Source organism: Fusarium redolens (genome assembly GCF_020744475.1).
Source record: "Fusarium redolens strain MPI-CAGE-AT-0023 chromosome Unknown BKA55scaffold_1, whole genome shotgun sequence".
NCBI lineage: Eukaryota > Fungi > Ascomycota > Sordariomycetes > Hypocreales > Nectriaceae > Fusarium > Fusarium redolens.
The window spans coordinates 606,028-621,096 of NW_025763664.1; the positions used below are offsets into that span (position 1 = coordinate 606,028).

The 15,069-nt window shown below is 47.4% G+C and overlaps 7 protein-coding genes across 7 annotated transcripts; 5 read left to right on the forward strand and 2 right to left on the reverse strand.

Annotated features, from left to right (window-relative positions):
• Positions 1-459: 459 nt before the first annotated feature.
• On the reverse strand, positions 460-3,348 carry BKA55DRAFT_547928 (fungal-specific transcription factor domain-containing protein). The gene is made up of 8 exons (XM_046191072.1): positions 3,224-3,348; positions 3,009-3,131; positions 2,478-2,962; positions 1,894-2,429; positions 1,573-1,846; positions 1,350-1,525; positions 1,121-1,304; positions 460-1,075 (listed from the first exon to the last, which is right to left on the reverse strand). Exons 1-8 carry the CDS (start codon positions 3,274-3,276, stop codon positions 597-599), a joined length of 2,310 nt encoding a protein of 769 aa, XP_046055912.1. The 5' UTR covers positions 3,277-3,348; the 3' UTR covers positions 460-596.
• Positions 3,349-4,898: 1,550 nt separating this feature from the next.
• On the forward strand, positions 4,899-6,325 carry BKA55DRAFT_497391 (uncharacterized protein; the record flags this gene model as incomplete). Its single annotated transcript, XM_046186464.1, has 2 exons — positions 4,899-5,222; positions 5,273-6,325. The coding sequence occupies 2 exons, from the start codon at positions 4,899-4,901 to the stop codon at positions 6,323-6,325; spliced, it is 1,377 nt and encodes a 458-aa protein (XP_046055913.1).
• Positions 6,326-7,287: 962 nt separating this feature from the next.
• Positions 7,288-7,740, reverse strand: BKA55DRAFT_682237 (uncharacterized protein; the record flags this gene model as incomplete). The annotated part of the gene is made up of 2 exons (XM_046198309.1): positions 7,288-7,652; positions 7,701-7,740. 2 exons carry the CDS (start codon positions 7,738-7,740, stop codon positions 7,288-7,290), a joined length of 405 nt encoding a protein of 134 aa, XP_046055914.1.
• A 1,224-nt stretch (positions 7,741-8,964) lies between these two features.
• BKA55DRAFT_682238 (Aldehyde/histidinol dehydrogenase) lies at positions 8,965-10,509 on the forward strand (the record flags this gene model as incomplete). Its single annotated transcript, XM_046198310.1, has 2 exons — positions 8,965-10,337; positions 10,386-10,509. The coding sequence occupies 2 exons, from the start codon at positions 8,965-8,967 to the stop codon at positions 10,507-10,509; spliced, it is 1,497 nt and encodes a 498-aa protein (XP_046055915.1).
• A 143-nt stretch (positions 10,510-10,652) lies between these two features.
• Positions 10,653-11,414, forward strand: BKA55DRAFT_682239 (uncharacterized protein; the record flags this gene model as incomplete). Its single annotated transcript, XM_046198311.1, has 1 exon — positions 10,653-11,414. One exon carries the CDS (start codon positions 10,653-10,655, stop codon positions 11,412-11,414), a length of 762 nt encoding a protein of 253 aa, XP_046055916.1.
• A 492-nt stretch (positions 11,415-11,906) lies between these two features.
• BKA55DRAFT_2329 (uncharacterized protein) lies at positions 11,907-12,881 on the forward strand. Its single transcript, XM_046185282.1, has one exon. It carries the CDS (start codon positions 12,021-12,023, stop codon positions 12,834-12,836), a length of 816 nt encoding a protein of 271 aa, XP_046055917.1. The 5' UTR covers positions 11,907-12,020; the 3' UTR covers positions 12,837-12,881.
• A 1,410-nt stretch (positions 12,882-14,291) lies between these two features.
• BKA55DRAFT_531816 (uncharacterized protein) lies at positions 14,292-14,636 on the forward strand (the record flags this gene model as incomplete). The annotated part of the gene is made up of 1 exon (XM_046189254.1): positions 14,292-14,636. One exon carries the CDS (start codon positions 14,292-14,294, stop codon positions 14,634-14,636), a length of 345 nt encoding a protein of 114 aa, XP_046055918.1.
• Positions 14,637-15,069: the final 433 nt, after the last annotated feature.

Sequence of the window (15,069 nt, forward strand, 5' to 3'; positions counted from 1 at the left end):
AAAGCTATAATAGAGGGACTAAAAGTAGTCTTTTTATTCCTTAAGGAATATATTTAAAGTTTTCTTATACATATTAAATTTAATTAAATAATAAGCTAAAAAGCTTATTTTAAGCCATCATATAAACAATTAATATACTACTTTAAATATATTTTTAAGAATATTATTTTAAGTTAATGGACCTAATAGCTAATACTTATATTATATGCCTTACCTTATTAAATAATAACCTATATAAGTCCGTCTAATGGAATACAAGTTTAGAAGATTCTTTATATTATATAAAGAGTTTATATAATTTAATCCTAAGTCCTTACCTAAACCCCATCATAATGACCGTAGACTTACAGCAAATTAGACATCGGACTTTGGTCTTAAGTACGTCTTCTAGGAGTAAGTTACCAAAGTAAAGCTGCAGGCATCTCTTCGAAGTAAACAAGGGACAAAACTATAAACTTGTCACAGATGTTTTTAGTCTGTATTAATACCATGACCAACTAGGTGCACAGCTACCTTAATATCTCAGTTTTCATCTAACAATAAAATACACAAGAATTCGACAAAACCTCCCAAACAAACCCCTCTAATATTTCACCTTACTCCAAAGTCAACATACTCTCCGGCATAATATCTGGATCCCCTATCTGATGCACAATCGACAAAAACTCCTCCGACGAAATCCCAATATTATCAAGAAACTCCATATCACTCGTCATAGGATTCTGCACACAATTCATCGGAACTTCCATACCCAGTGTCTCCTGAGCAAGAAGTCGTTGTTGCTCCTCATCAGCCTTTCTCGCTAAATCTTCATCTGTTACTGCGAGGGATAAGGTCTGAAGACCTTGTTGTTGGACTTGAGCTACGAGTTCCTGACATTGAGTTTCGAGGTAGACTAGTTCTTGTTTTCGAACGGATGCGAGGCGGTTTCCCCGGGCGATCATGTTGTCGAGGAGTTGGTGGATGAGTTGGCGGCAGCCTTGGTCGTCTGCTACGCCGGGGAAGAGGGCGGTTGCCATGTTTAGATGGAGTGCGGCGCCGAAGGTGAATTCGAGATCGTAGGGGAGGAAGACCTCTGTGAGGTGTTAGTGGAAGTTGAGGAGGGGTAGGGGGTGCGTACCGAGGAGGCTGTACTCGCTTGTGAGGATTTGTAGTGTTTTTACAGCTGATTTTATACCGGTTGAGATAACGGCTGCTGTTTGACCGAGGAATGCCTCTGAGTTTTCATCGCCTGGCTGGCCGAGAATGTCGAGACGTTCTTTGAGGACCGAGAGTAGGAGAGGTCTTGTGGCGACTATGACGCACTGGGACTGTTAAACTTGTCGTTGGGAAGGGAACGGGGGACTTACTTGGTGGTAGAGAAGGGTTATGTACTTTGTTCCTCGGGGCATGGTATCAACGGAATTTTTGAATTTCAGGGATATGATCCTTTCAATCTCTTGAGCGTGATGAGCAAGCGTGTGGAGGATTGCCTTGGTTTGCTCGAGGAACTGGTCAAGTGGTGTTTTCTCTGGCTTATAAAGTGCTTGAAAGGTCAGAGGTTGATGGGGATTCTTTGGGACTGAAACTTACTGGTCAATATCACGGACAGCAGATGAGACAGGTTCACTTGAAGACTGCGGGCGCTATCATCTTGTGACCCAACGTTTGGTGGGTTAACTGGTGTAGAAATGTCACTATCCTGAACAGACATAGGAAGCCCAAGAGATGATGAAAAGTGTCGATCCATGATGTACAACGTCCACCATAGGTCACGACATGATGTGACTGTCTCACTCCCGAGCTCACTATCAGGTAACTGCGTATGCAGACCCTCCAACTGAGCAATTCGAATAGCCTGGCCAAGCTATATATCCGTCAGTCATGAAACAAAAGGTGCTTCAGAAAACCTACATATACGTGAGCAGACTCCCTCTCATCAATCGAATACAAATACAAGCCAACCATGGCCAAAACTTCAATCGCAAATAAGCTATCCTTCCAAAGAGCCGTATGATCCGGCATGAGACCCATCGCACGCACAAAGAACTTTGCACCAGGGGGTTCCTTGGATGGGAGAGGCTGGGATGAGAGAAAGGCTGTTCCAAAGGCTAGAATCAAGAGAAACTTGACATACCAGAGGCGGTTCTCCTCTGCCTTGTTCTGCGCATCAGAATAGAAATCACGGATCTGGTTCACGAATTCTACCTCGTCGAAAAGACGGTAGGTCTGGCCCAGGTGGAATTTGAAGGTGTGGAAGAGATAGATTGCGTAGTCGAGGGAGGGTAGGCCTGAGACGTCGGCCTTGTCGAGTTGGGTCCAGGAGAGCTTGTAGACGTCCTCTTCGATTAGTTGGGGGGGTATGTTGAGGCCGCCTGGTTGGAGTTTATCACCGAGCATAAGCATCAGTCGTAGAGTGAAAGACCACGTTGACCAAGGCGCCAGCCATACTGTTACAGAAGTCAGAAAGTTTCACATAAACCAGTCTGTACACTCACTCCATGTGCGCCTATTCTTGCGAGTGTTCTTGATGATCTTGGAGGGTATTGTAAAGGCACTCGGCCATATAGTCAACGGCGACTCGCCGGTTTGTTGCGAGTAGGAAGAAGTAGCTGGATCTTTGATGGAAGGGTCAGATTGTTGTTGGGAGCCTACCGTCAGCGCAGGAGAAGCAAGACTGGTATCAATTCCGCACTCACCATTAACATCGTTTCCAAAAGCAGCATCGTTAGTGCGCTTTAATCTAGGAGAGTAGTTGTCTCCAACTTGAGATGATGGTATTGGTGGCGAACAATATGAGGGGTGAGAGTTTTGAGAATGGACGGATGCTGCGTCCATTGATGAGCGGTATGGAGGCGGTGCTGAGGCCGTGGGAGGCGAGCGGTATGTAAATGTTGTATCTACTTGACCTGCATTGTCGAAGATGTTATTTGACGGTGAGCGTTGTTGTTGTTCTACTCGTTTTTGAAGATCTTGGAGATATCTTGGGATGTCAGTGAGAGTTGAGATAAGGACACCTGGTGACGAACTTTTCTGATACCATCACCTTTGCTCCTCCATCTGTGAAGCGACATTGTATAGAGCGTCGCTGACAATTCTGACACGGATCATCGCCAGAGCATTTGATCTTACTCTGTCTACAAGCAACGCAGCTATGACGCCGTCAGCCAAGAACATACCAAACCAGTCTCAGCCACCAAACGAGAGGGGTATAGATAAAGCTTAAAGCGGTGACATGACATACGCATTAGCTGTTCTTCTTGTCTTGCGAGGCTCCTTCTGCGCGTCTGATGCCATTTCGGCAGGATATCTTACGATGCGTAGAAGAACTTTGTGGTCATGGAAGCTCAAAAGCAACAAGTTTTTTGGCTGCAGCGTGTCTTGGGTTCCCCTGCAGTTGGGTGTGAGTGCCACTGACCCTAGCACCCCCGCACAAATGCCGATCAAGTGATTGGGCTTTGACGTGGCCGTTACCGGGGGAAAATGGGGGGACACTCGATGAACTACCGGACTTGGTATGATGCATATTGAAATCTTGGGCTAATGTTACTATTTGAAACATTCTAGAAGGATTTCTACACTACTCATCATATCTGGACTTATAATGAATTGACTTTGTGATGCTCTGTGAGAAAAGAGGTCGTTTTCTTGGCTGACGGTGGATGCAGCAGTTAGACAGCCATGTATCTCCAATTACAAACGTGACCGGCCCTCGCTCGCTGGAATGCCGTGGCTAGATAAGCCAACTTTTCCCCTTGCAACGTCAGTGACCAACACAGTATCGATCCCCACAATAAGATGAAGAATGCACTATATCCCATTGGCCAGTGAACAAAGAGTTTGGACATGGCGTCTGGCCACGGGATCAGTGGTCCCAATGAGGAAATAATTCTTCATATCGCACATTAGACCAGCGATAAAGCAATTGTTGGAGAAGCGAGGTCGGCGTCATACATGACGGGCTTCTTTTACTCCTCACTTATCATGTTTATGTTGGAATGACTGATGTGAGATTGCAGGGATCGGGAAGTATGCCCTTCCGATTGGTGAGTGAGCGATATAATTACTCTTTTGGAAATATTTAGCGGTGCTAGTGTTGTTGGTGTTGATAACGGTATGTTTGAGATATCGATGTTTGGGCCAATCGTTTGATATGGATTTGTATCATGGATGATAACGAATTTGCTGCAAAACGAAAGGGTTGGTAAGACGATTTGCACCAGTCATTACTGGCTTATGCAATCCAAGCCCAAGCCTTATGATAATGATAACCAAGCATGACGGTTTGGAGAAGATATATCGACGGCTCTTGTTCTGGACTTTCATTACAGATCAGTATTCGCAACTCAAGTATGTCTTCATTCGACAAAGACCTTTTCTTCCTATGAATATCATTTAAGTAGCATATCATTTCTTAATAGTGACGATCCAGGAGACTATCAGTGAATCTAGACCGGATGCTCATCCGACTTGATCCCCGTGCCCCCTCCACGAAAGCAGTTCTCCATGACCCGCAGATACCCCAACCGTGCACATACCCTTCTGGAAGCTATCCATGTCAATACGGCCAGATGAAGCAGTCTCAGCCGGCATGGAACGCTGAAGAAAATCCGGGAGTTAGTGTAAGCGATGTGATCCCCACGGTGGGGTAGAACAGACTTCAGTCTCGGGTTGGGCATCCGAACATAAGATCATGGGGTCTGGTGTGTAGCTCACTGTGCCTCTAGCATTTTCAATGGGAAGACACTTGCAATGGGGAATAAGTTGTATTTGAGAGCACTATAGATCTCGCCCAGCACCGTAACGCTTTCAGTGCTGACCGTAGCCATTGAATCACTTGTTGCTGTTCAACCCGAAAAAGCTGTCAAACAAGCACTCTGCTCTTCTCATTTTACACTTGAGATTATTCTGCTGTCACAATGCTAGATCTCCTCATAATCGGCGCCGGCTTCTCAGGTCTTCAAGCCGCAATCACCGCACAAAAAGCCGGTATCTCCGTCTCAATCCTCGAAGCCCGCGACCGCGTCGGTGGTAAATCCTGGACTATCCCTCTCAAAAATGCCAAAGGAAAGGCAGATCTTGGCGCAGCTTGGGTCAATGATGCGCTCCAGCCCATTGTATGGTCTTATATCCAACAGTTTGGCCTGGAGGATCAAATCGTGAAGCAAAGACTTGGTCATACGGCTGTTATGGTTAGTGCGGACGGGGAAAGGATTGAGTTCCCTTTTGGTATTACACCTGATGTAAGTTGTATAATGGGTTGAGGTTAGGGGATGAGTGCTAATGGAGATAGTTTACGCCTGAGGAGAAGAAGAATCTTGAGATGGTGAGAGATCACATCCAAGCTGAATCTTTAAAACCTGATGGCTTCCGGAAAGAAGATGATCAGATTAGTTTAGATCAATATGTCCGTAATCTCGGCGGCGGTCCCAAAACTCTTGAGATGGTTAATCTCTGGGTGAGGGTTATGCACGGTCTCGAATCGACTGAAGAATCAGCAGCTTGGTTTATCGAATACTGCCGTACCAACCACGGTCTTCTAGCTATTCGAGCAGATGATCGCACGGGCGGTAATTACATGCGTATCAAATCTGGTACACAATCTATTGCCAAGGGAATCGCTGATCTTATCGGCCATGAGAACATTCATCTCTCAAACCCCGTTTCTTCAATCGAGCAGACTAAGTCAGGTGTTGTTGTGAGAACTACCACAGGAAAGATTGTCAAGGCTAAGAAACTCATCATCTCGATGCCTTCCGCTATGCTCAAAGGGCTTACCTTCTCACCTCCCCTTCCTCAACGCGCACAGGATGTTTATAACCACACGAAACTGGGACATTATAACAAGGCCATTGTGTTTTATAACAAACCTTGGTGGCGCGATGGTGGCTTTAACGGCTTTTTCATGGACTTCCGTGGACCAGCATGCGTTGTACGCGATACTTCTTTCGACGACGAAGGTATTTACGGTTTCACTTGTTTCGTCAACGGTAAACCCGGTGAAGAATGGAGTAACCAGTCCCCTGAGACTCGACGAAAAGTTATCCTTGATCAACTCGCCTACGCTCTTAATTCACCTAAAGCTTATAACCCACTTGAGTTTATCGAGCAAGTTTGGCAGAATGAGGAATTCAGTCGTGGTGCTCTTGCACCTGTTACAAAGATCGGGCATCTTGCGAAGTATAAGGATATTTATGGAAAACCAGTGGGTGATGTTCATTTTGTGGGGACGGAGTATGCGAGTCATTGGAAGGGTTATCTTGAGGGTGCTTTGACGTCGGGAGATGCTGGGGCGAAGGAGGTTATTGAGGCGTTGAAAGACCAATCTCCACTGGCAAAGTTGTAACGTGGAAAGTTTGGCTGATTCGAGTTTTAGCAGTAATAGTTGAGTATTATTGTATAGAGGAGACTGGTAGATCTATTGTTAATGATGAAGTTTCGTAAGAGGATGTTGGATATGACTGACGGTCAGCTTATCTTCTCAGGAGATTAAATCCAAGTGTATACCTCAAGTAATCTGTGAGGGACAAGCCTTTCATTTCCAGAGTTTCGAAGCTAAGATTTATTTCCCACGGTTCTAGTTCAGCGAGTCACCTGTGACTTGACTGCATGCCAGCAAAGACCGACATGTAAGCCATAGTCAGTATCTATATCTATCTATGACTTCTTTCAACGCTACCTGTGTGTTATGCTAATCAATGTTACACCCTCCCCCATCAACTCTAAGCCATCACCTGTACTACGATCCCTGTACCGCGATAGCCTCCACCTTAATTCCCGTCCTTATCTCATGTAACCTCCTCACCTCAGGTAAGATGAATAGCCTGATGGATTCGCTGTTACGCTCTGGAATGTCAAGTCTCCCAGTCGCCAATTTTAAAAGCAACGTCCTATGAATGAAATTGAATAGCGGACCAGGCATGCTGACCTGAGAAACAAGTAAAACAAGCAGAGCGATGACAGTTCGGTAGTTTCCATCGGTGCTGACACGATCCAGCTGTTTTCTCCCCGTCATAAGTGCTTGAAACTGGTCGAAATATCGTTTGGCGAAACTTCTACGGTCCGCCAACTTCAATCTGGTCGAACAAAGGAATGCTATGGCGGTCATGATGAGCTCGTCGGTTTTCGCGAGGGGAAGGACACGTTCTCGCCATGCGTTCTCGTTGTGAGGTGCTATCTTGGGGATAAGCTTATTCGAAACTTGATGCTGTTAGTGGCTAGAATAAAGATCACATTGGGGAAAGAACTTACACATCCATATGAGGCGTCGTTCCAATGGTGTACGGCGCTCCTAGCCTGGTCCCGAAATCATTGGAACACTGGACAGTATACAGGCGTCAGGACTAGGACGAGGTTGGAAAGGTTCCTGACCTTCACCCTGTATTTGACTCGTACCGTAGACTGTGAGGGAGGGATACGCTGATCATCGGGTTGTCCTTGATTCGCAAGTGGAGATTGTATAACACGAATTTCAATCCCACTGCCTTGTCCACTATTGACAGAGTTATCGTTCTCGCGAGGCTGCTTAGTAGAACGCGGCGGGAGTGGTTTCAACCCAAGCTTTTCGACCCGGTAGTTGAGTCCACTGCATTCTAGGCCGGCTTTAACGCACTTTTGGCATGCTGGCTCTTCTCGAGTGCAGTGAATCCGTCTTAATAAACATTGTTGGCACCCTGGGAACTATTAGTTATGCCCACAATTAAGCTCATGAGGTTTCATACCGACAATCTTGGGAACGTAGGGTCTCTTCTTGCGCGCCATGTCGGTTGAGGGAAAGAACCGTCTGTAGGCACTGGGTGAAAATAAGATGGCGAGTTGAATGAATGACGGGAATTCTGTGTCTGGCGCCTTTTATAAAATGTATCTAAAGAGGAAGCTTTTGAGAGAAGAAACTTTCTTTGTCGATTGGGATTTTACTGGGCGACCAAAAGTCGAGTCGTTTCGAGCCTTGAGAAGGCACCCGAGACCAGGTTTCGTGGTTCCCAAACATTGAGGTGAATGTTGAGCGATCCTTCCCTTCGAAGCAAGGGCCAAAGATATCATCCCGGAGAAGGCACTTGCATTAGATCAAATGCTCTTTGCCGTATGGCCCTGGGCTCTCTTGCATCTCGTCGCAACAGCTCTCCTCAAAGGAAGGCAGTCTATCTCATGGCTAGTCACACCAATGAAAGAGGGAGAGTGATTCACTCTAAATAGAAGCTTTCTGAGGTGCCTTGTAAGTGGTCGATTGAGAGATGTGTAGATGGAAAGTTTGTGTAATTCATTTTCTCGAAGTTAAAAAGTGGGACTCGGTGATGTTGTTGGTGGATTTGGTGTGGCGTGGCAACGTCCTCGCGGGATCGTCAGGACCCTGAAAGTTTAATGCCATTCTAGAAGCTTTGTAGAAGACTTGGAAGTCATGGGGTTTAGTGAAGTGCTTTGGAAGGCAAAGGTCTGGTGCTCTGGGGTGAGTCGCTTTGGGATTATCGCTGCGCGGTTGGTTCAGCAAGAGAGTAAATAATTACATGGGAAACTAAGATACTCCCGTAAATAAACATGCCTTCGCAGACGGCCTCAGCCGCGACTTGTAGAAAGCTGGACCGAAATCTCCATGTCAGGTTAGGTCTGCACCCATGTTAGAATCGGCTTCTGAAGCCGAGATTCTCGATGGCGGCAATTCCTGGGCGACGCATCACGGAGGAAAGCGACGGTAAGAACTTGGACGGGATGGAATCGGCGAGACTTCCCCTCCTTCCCTTTTTGTTCAGCATGTCATCTGCGGTTCTCGGGATCTTCCCCGCATCATGAACTTCCCACAAAACAACAATCTCCAATCGGCTCGTCAACCCGACACCTTCGCATCTCCATCTCGCGCCGAATACCGGGAGATCATCGCATCGCGCCGTATCTGGAGATAGCGATACCTAAGACCGAAGAATCATTCACAATCGCTGTATAACAAGACCCGGCACCGAATACAACCCTCTCTTGACATCAACATCTACGATGTCATCACTCGCCCCAACCCTGAAAGATCCCTCCCTCCTCGTCGAAGGACGAGCCTTCATCAACGGTAAATGGCCTATCTTCGCTTCATCACAGACCTTTCCCGTTTACAACCCCGCGACAAACACCATCATCGGCCCAGCACCTGAATGCACCGTCGACGACGTCAACAGCGCCATCTCCGCAGCATCAGAGGCCTTTCCCCTATGGCGCGCTCAATCAGGCCGTCAGCGCGCAAAGATAATTCGCAAAATCGCAGAGCTACTTGCAGAGCACAAAGCCGACATTGCAAAGATCATCACTGCGGAGAATGGAAAGGCCAAAACTGATGCTGAGGGCGAGGTGATGTTCTCGGCGGGGTTCTTTGAGTGGTTCGCGGAAGAGGCGCCGAGGCTGTATGGTGATGTGGTGCCGCACTCGCAGCCGAATGCGAGGATTCAGGTTATCAAGCAACCCGTTGGCGTTTGTGGTTTGATCACGCCGTGGAATTTCCCTTTGGCGATGGCTGCGAGGAAAGTCGCTGCTGCGCTTGCGGCTGGGTGTGCTGTTGTGCTCAAGACGGATGGCGTGACGCCTTTTTCGGGGAATGTTCTTGGTGTCCTTGCTGAGCGCGCTGGTCTGCCGAAGGGGGTTCTCAATATCGTTACTGCTCTGGATAACACACCGAAACTAGGTGTTGCGCTGTGCGAGTCTGACGTCGTCAAGAAGATCTCCTTCACGGGCTCGACCCGGGTGGGCAAGATCCTGATGAAGCAATCAGCCGATACTCTCAAGAAGCTATCTCTTGAGCTTGGAGGTAACGCACCGTTCATCGTATTTGACGATGCCGACATCGAGACCGCAGTGTCCAGCGCCATCATTGCCAAGTTCAAAGTCACCGGTCAAACATGCGTTTGCGCCAACAGGATCTACGTCCAAGAAGGAATCTATGACCAATTCTCCAAGCGCCTAGTCGAGGAAGTCGGCAAGTTCAAAGTCGGTAACGGTGCCGATGCCTCAGTGACACACGGCCCCATGACGACGAGTGTAGACAAAGTCGAGGAGCATGTCAAAGATGCCCTTAACAAGAAAGCCACGCTTCTTGTCGGCGGCCAGCGACTACCCGATCTCGGAAAGAACTACTTCCAGCCGACAGTTCTGGGTGATGTTGACGATACGATGGCTGTTACATTCGAAGAGACATTCGGACCTCTTGCGGCGTTGACAAAGTTCAAGACAGAAGACGAAGTTATCGCGCGAGCAAACAAGTCCGATGTCGGATTGGCTTCTTACATCATGACAAACAACCTAGCGAGATCGCACCGCGTACAGGAGAGATTGGAGTTTGGCATGGTGGCCATCAACACAGGTGTCATCTCAGATTGGGCTGCTCCGTAAGTACAAACATTTGTTGAGGAGGAAAAACGACTGACTGTTTGTAGATTTGGGGGTGTCAAACACTCTGGTATGGGGCGAGAGGGTAGCAGATATGGTGTTGATGACTACATGGTTCTCAAGACTATTGTCACTGGTGGCATCAATACCGTGTACAACCCAAGGCTGTGAAGAAGCGTCTGAAGCAAACATACCTAGACAAACGACATTGCAACAACAACAGTTCCTTGATCCATCAAGGTTGTTTCCATTGAGTTCCACGTGATGCTTCAGCAGTGAATGGAGTCATTGAGGCTATTGTTGCGATTGTTTGCATGAGCTGCAAACGACAGTGGCAGCGACTGACAGCGTATCAACTCACATGTCTACAAGATCTCATCTTCTTCTTCTCTCTCAACCATCATTTCGTCAATCCTCACATCGACACCGAGAAAGACACCGGCAACATCTTGACATCAGATATGGCTACCGACAAGATGAAGTCGTCGCCTCCAAAGCCTTCATCCCCCATCGCCATCTCCACCGGCCGAACCCGCGCCCGAACCGTCGACCACCTCCCTCAACACCATCCTCCCTCCCATCCTTCAATCCTCCCCCGATCTCGGATCTCTCAAAGTCACGCCAACACCGTCCCTCTCAAACCCGATCCTCCAAAATCCACCAACGTCAAAGACCCTCTTCACAATGTCGACTCTCTGAAACTTCAAGTCATCCGCAACAAGCACGGCCAAACTCTCGGTCTCAAAGTAGTTGACATCAACTCCGTGAAACCTGAACGAGCTAACATTTGTGCTCATCTTCCTATTGGCAAGGAAAACGCCGGTCTTGTGTTTGATGTTGAGAGCGGTGAGGCGATGAAGGAGTTGTACTCCAAAGCGTCGTTGACTATGGCCTCGGGGAGGATTATGGGAATCTTGTTTGCGCCGCCGGGGGCTGATGCTGGGGGTATTGCTAGGGATGCAGATTGGTCGTTTTTGGACGATGAGATTGAGGGGGGAGATGAGAAGGACGGGGATGGGGAGGAGGCTGATATACAGATTCCAATTTTGCTGAGGGACCTTGATCTTGATGATTGAGCACTGGCTATGGTGAATGATTTGGACGGATGACAAGATCGCTGGCGATAACAGAGGATACGGTTGCTTGTCTTGGAGGGAACATACCCAAGAATAGCTGTTTGATACAGATCAGTCTCTGCGTTGGAGCAGGAATAAAGAACACCGGTTGCTTTACACGTCTTTCCCTCCCTTTCGTCGATGTCACTTTGGTGGTTTCTTCGTCATCCTCCCCATTCCGATATGCGATCATCGTCTGTCTCGTCCCGTTCTCACTGCTTCTCCGGCCATTTTCAAGATCATCGCCATCAAGTCCCCATTCATCTTTTCTGTGTGCCTCTTCTAATTCCATGCCATCCATCAGTGGTATGCCCTGTGTCTCATCCCGCCGTCGTCTAAGTGTTGTCTTGCCCTGGCGTTCTGTCAATCGCACCTCCCTCGTATCGTCAAACGAGCAGGTATTGCACTCCGACTTGAGGTAGCTTTTTCTCATCATGATCACAAAAGTTGTACTGCTCTTGAACTTGTTGGTGATCAAAGTTCAATCCAATATCTGCTGGAAGATAACGTCTCTCTAACTTCGCTTCATCATACGGTTTGATTGTCCGTATCCTGAAACGAACGACCATGAACTTCACATATGGCTTGATCATTCACGATGTATCGCTCCTTCCACAGCACAAGCCCTTATACGACCAGTTTCTCTCGGCAACACAGTCCATGAGCCCGGCAATTCTCTTCCTCTTCAACATCTTCTTCATCAACAACAGCATCACCATCATCATCAGAACACGCAGCAGACATATCAAGTCCAAGACATCACCACTTCACATCATGACACCACCAACAAAGCCAGATACTCCACCACCAGATGTGCCACCACCAGCCAATCCAGATACCCCCACTTCGTCCAGCACCTTTGTAGGAACCACCGTCGGCACACGTCCAGACCACGTCGCATGGAAATGCCGCAAGAGTCATTTTTGCAATATCATCAACCCCTTGACAGATGGCCGGTGTGCTACATGCCGGAAGGAACGACAAGTTCCCGCCGACGCTCTCAACAGCGACAATAAACAGATCGGTTGGCTGCAAGCGGTGGACCCGCGCGGCAACGAGAAGTGGTGTTACTTCGATAGTGATACTCTAGATCAGATACGCCAAGGAACCTTGCCGGCGGATTTTCTCTCGGACAGCCCTCCTGTGTCTTGGGGGGCTAGTGGTAGTTCTGGCAGTGCCGCTAGAAGCAGTAGGGAGGGGAAGAGGGCAAGGACTGGTGACGGGTTTGAAGTCAGTCATATGGAAAGGCCGGTTCCTAATGTGGTGAATAAGGAGGTCGATGACATGGATCTTGAAGATCCTGCTAAACAGCCGGAGGACGATGATGGAACAAATGAGAGCAGTGCGAAGAATGGGAGTGGTAGCAAGACGGAGGGTCAGTAACTGGGGATATGGTTAGCAAGGTCATCGCTTCACAATAGAGGAAACACAGAAAAGGAGTTTCGACCTGATTTGGTCTCTCCCTTGATTTAATTACTTACGGTCTTGCCTTCTCGTTATCGATTGTGCTTTCAACTTGTGCAGGTTCTCAAGTTCGTGACCAGACACTGGCCTGGGGGCATGCATCAACGACTCCGGTAACGAGGACCAGGTCAAGGATAGCGCCTCTTGCATAGCATGAAGTACGCGGCATGCAAATTCGAGCTCGCAAATACGTTTGACTGTTTGGCAGACTTGCGAATGTGCATAGTAAAGGAGGTAACACTTGGAGGCAGAATGGGTGGTTGAAGGGCTTCCACTTCTGATTGTGAATACGGGGAGTTGCTGAATGAGAGGTGTGATGAGGTGACTATACATCGATGATTGGAATACTGTCATGGCAGTGATTTGGGCATTCTCACTCTGTGATTAAGATCTCACGAGGGACCGCTTGCAGCCAACGTGTTTAAGTAGTGAGCCTTGTCGCTGGTCATGACCACTTGTTCAACAAACCAGCGCACAGCAACACAATCACCACCAACCTCTTCACAACAATTATACCATAAACAATGTCTTCTACAACAAGAAACACTGAGAACATTTACGTCAGAACTAAAGAAGCTGACGACTTCATCCCGAGAAACGCTGCCTGGACATGCAAATGGGGACCCATCGAGCACCAATGCGGGCACATAAATGATGATATAACGAACAAGAATTGTTCCAAATGCGGTTTTATGCGCTCTGCTGCGATTGCCCACGTCGGAGAGAGTCTTGACAAGGGAGTAAAGGGGAGGTGTTGGGCAATTGCTGACATCAAGGACGATGGGACTGAAGTCTGGACGTATAACTTTGAGTGGCGTAATCACTGTATTATGTGCTAGATGTGCTTTTTGGAGTGGAGAGGTGTGACTGGAAGATTTAATCACCTGGAGAATAAGGAATAGGATGGCCGTAGGAAGATTTTATAGTTAATGAGGGAAAGACTGCGTTGTTTCAACGAACTTGGCTTCTTGGCTTCCTTTCTGTGACGAGGTAAGCTCTCGCTTTAAAGGCATTGTGTCTTTCAGCTGCGTCCGTATAGTATTGAGCTAATATATTATATAAGTAAATTTAATTAATTTCAAGCTACCACCGGTGTCTTTGAGAAAATGCCAGCTCTGACTGTAAATATAGGGAGGAGAGTGGGAAGGTGTAGTGATGGGGTGACTATGCATCAATGACTGCAGTACTGTTACAGCAGTGATTCGAGCATGGCACCTATCTCTGTAATTAACATCTTATGAGGAACCGCCTGCAGCCATGTATAACTTGAGAGTCTTTCCCATTTGCCATGGCCACTTCTCCAAGAACAGAGCTCTCAGCAATACAGACACGAACAATCTCTCTACACCACTACTATACCTACACTCTTACAACATGGCTTCTACAGAACCGACTTCAGAATCAACTACAAAAGAACCTACTAAGGAATTTTATATCGAAACGATAGAAGGTGGCAAATACCGCGACTTCATCCCTATGAACGCTATATGGACATGCTCCTTTGGACCACTGCATCCCTACAGCGCCCGATGCGGACAAAGGAATGAGGACATAACGAACAAGATTTGTTCCAAGTGTGGTAAAGAACGTAGCTTCGGTGCAACGGCCGACCTAGGACAGAAGACATCCTCGCGTGGGAAACGAGGAAAGTTTTGGTTTCTTGCTGGCCACGATGACGATGGCAGTGAGCTCTGGACAGATAATTTCATTTTGGACTGAACAGAGGAGAGAGAAACATCAGGTTGGTTTTATGGAGGAAGTGTTATAAACCTTTTTGAAAGAACTCTTTAATTACTTGAGATAAATTGACTGGTTTTGACGAAATGGGATTGTTTGCTTCCTATCTGTCACGCTGTGACCTCGCGCTCAGAAGACACTATGTCTTTCAGGTGCGCCCATGCCCCGTCAAACCAATTCATTGGCTGAACCTATGCAATCAATCACAGGTTGTCTTCGGTATCTCCGAGAACCTGGTCAGTACACTGACTCAGGTCGTGGACAGAACAGTGGACGCTTCTTTGTCGTTCACACACTGCAGGTTGTCGTGATACACTGAACAAAGGACGCCGAACAACTGCACAAAATGATTCAATATGATTGATGGTGAACAAATTGCTTGTAATAACTCTTCACTCACGTATATAAGTCGCAG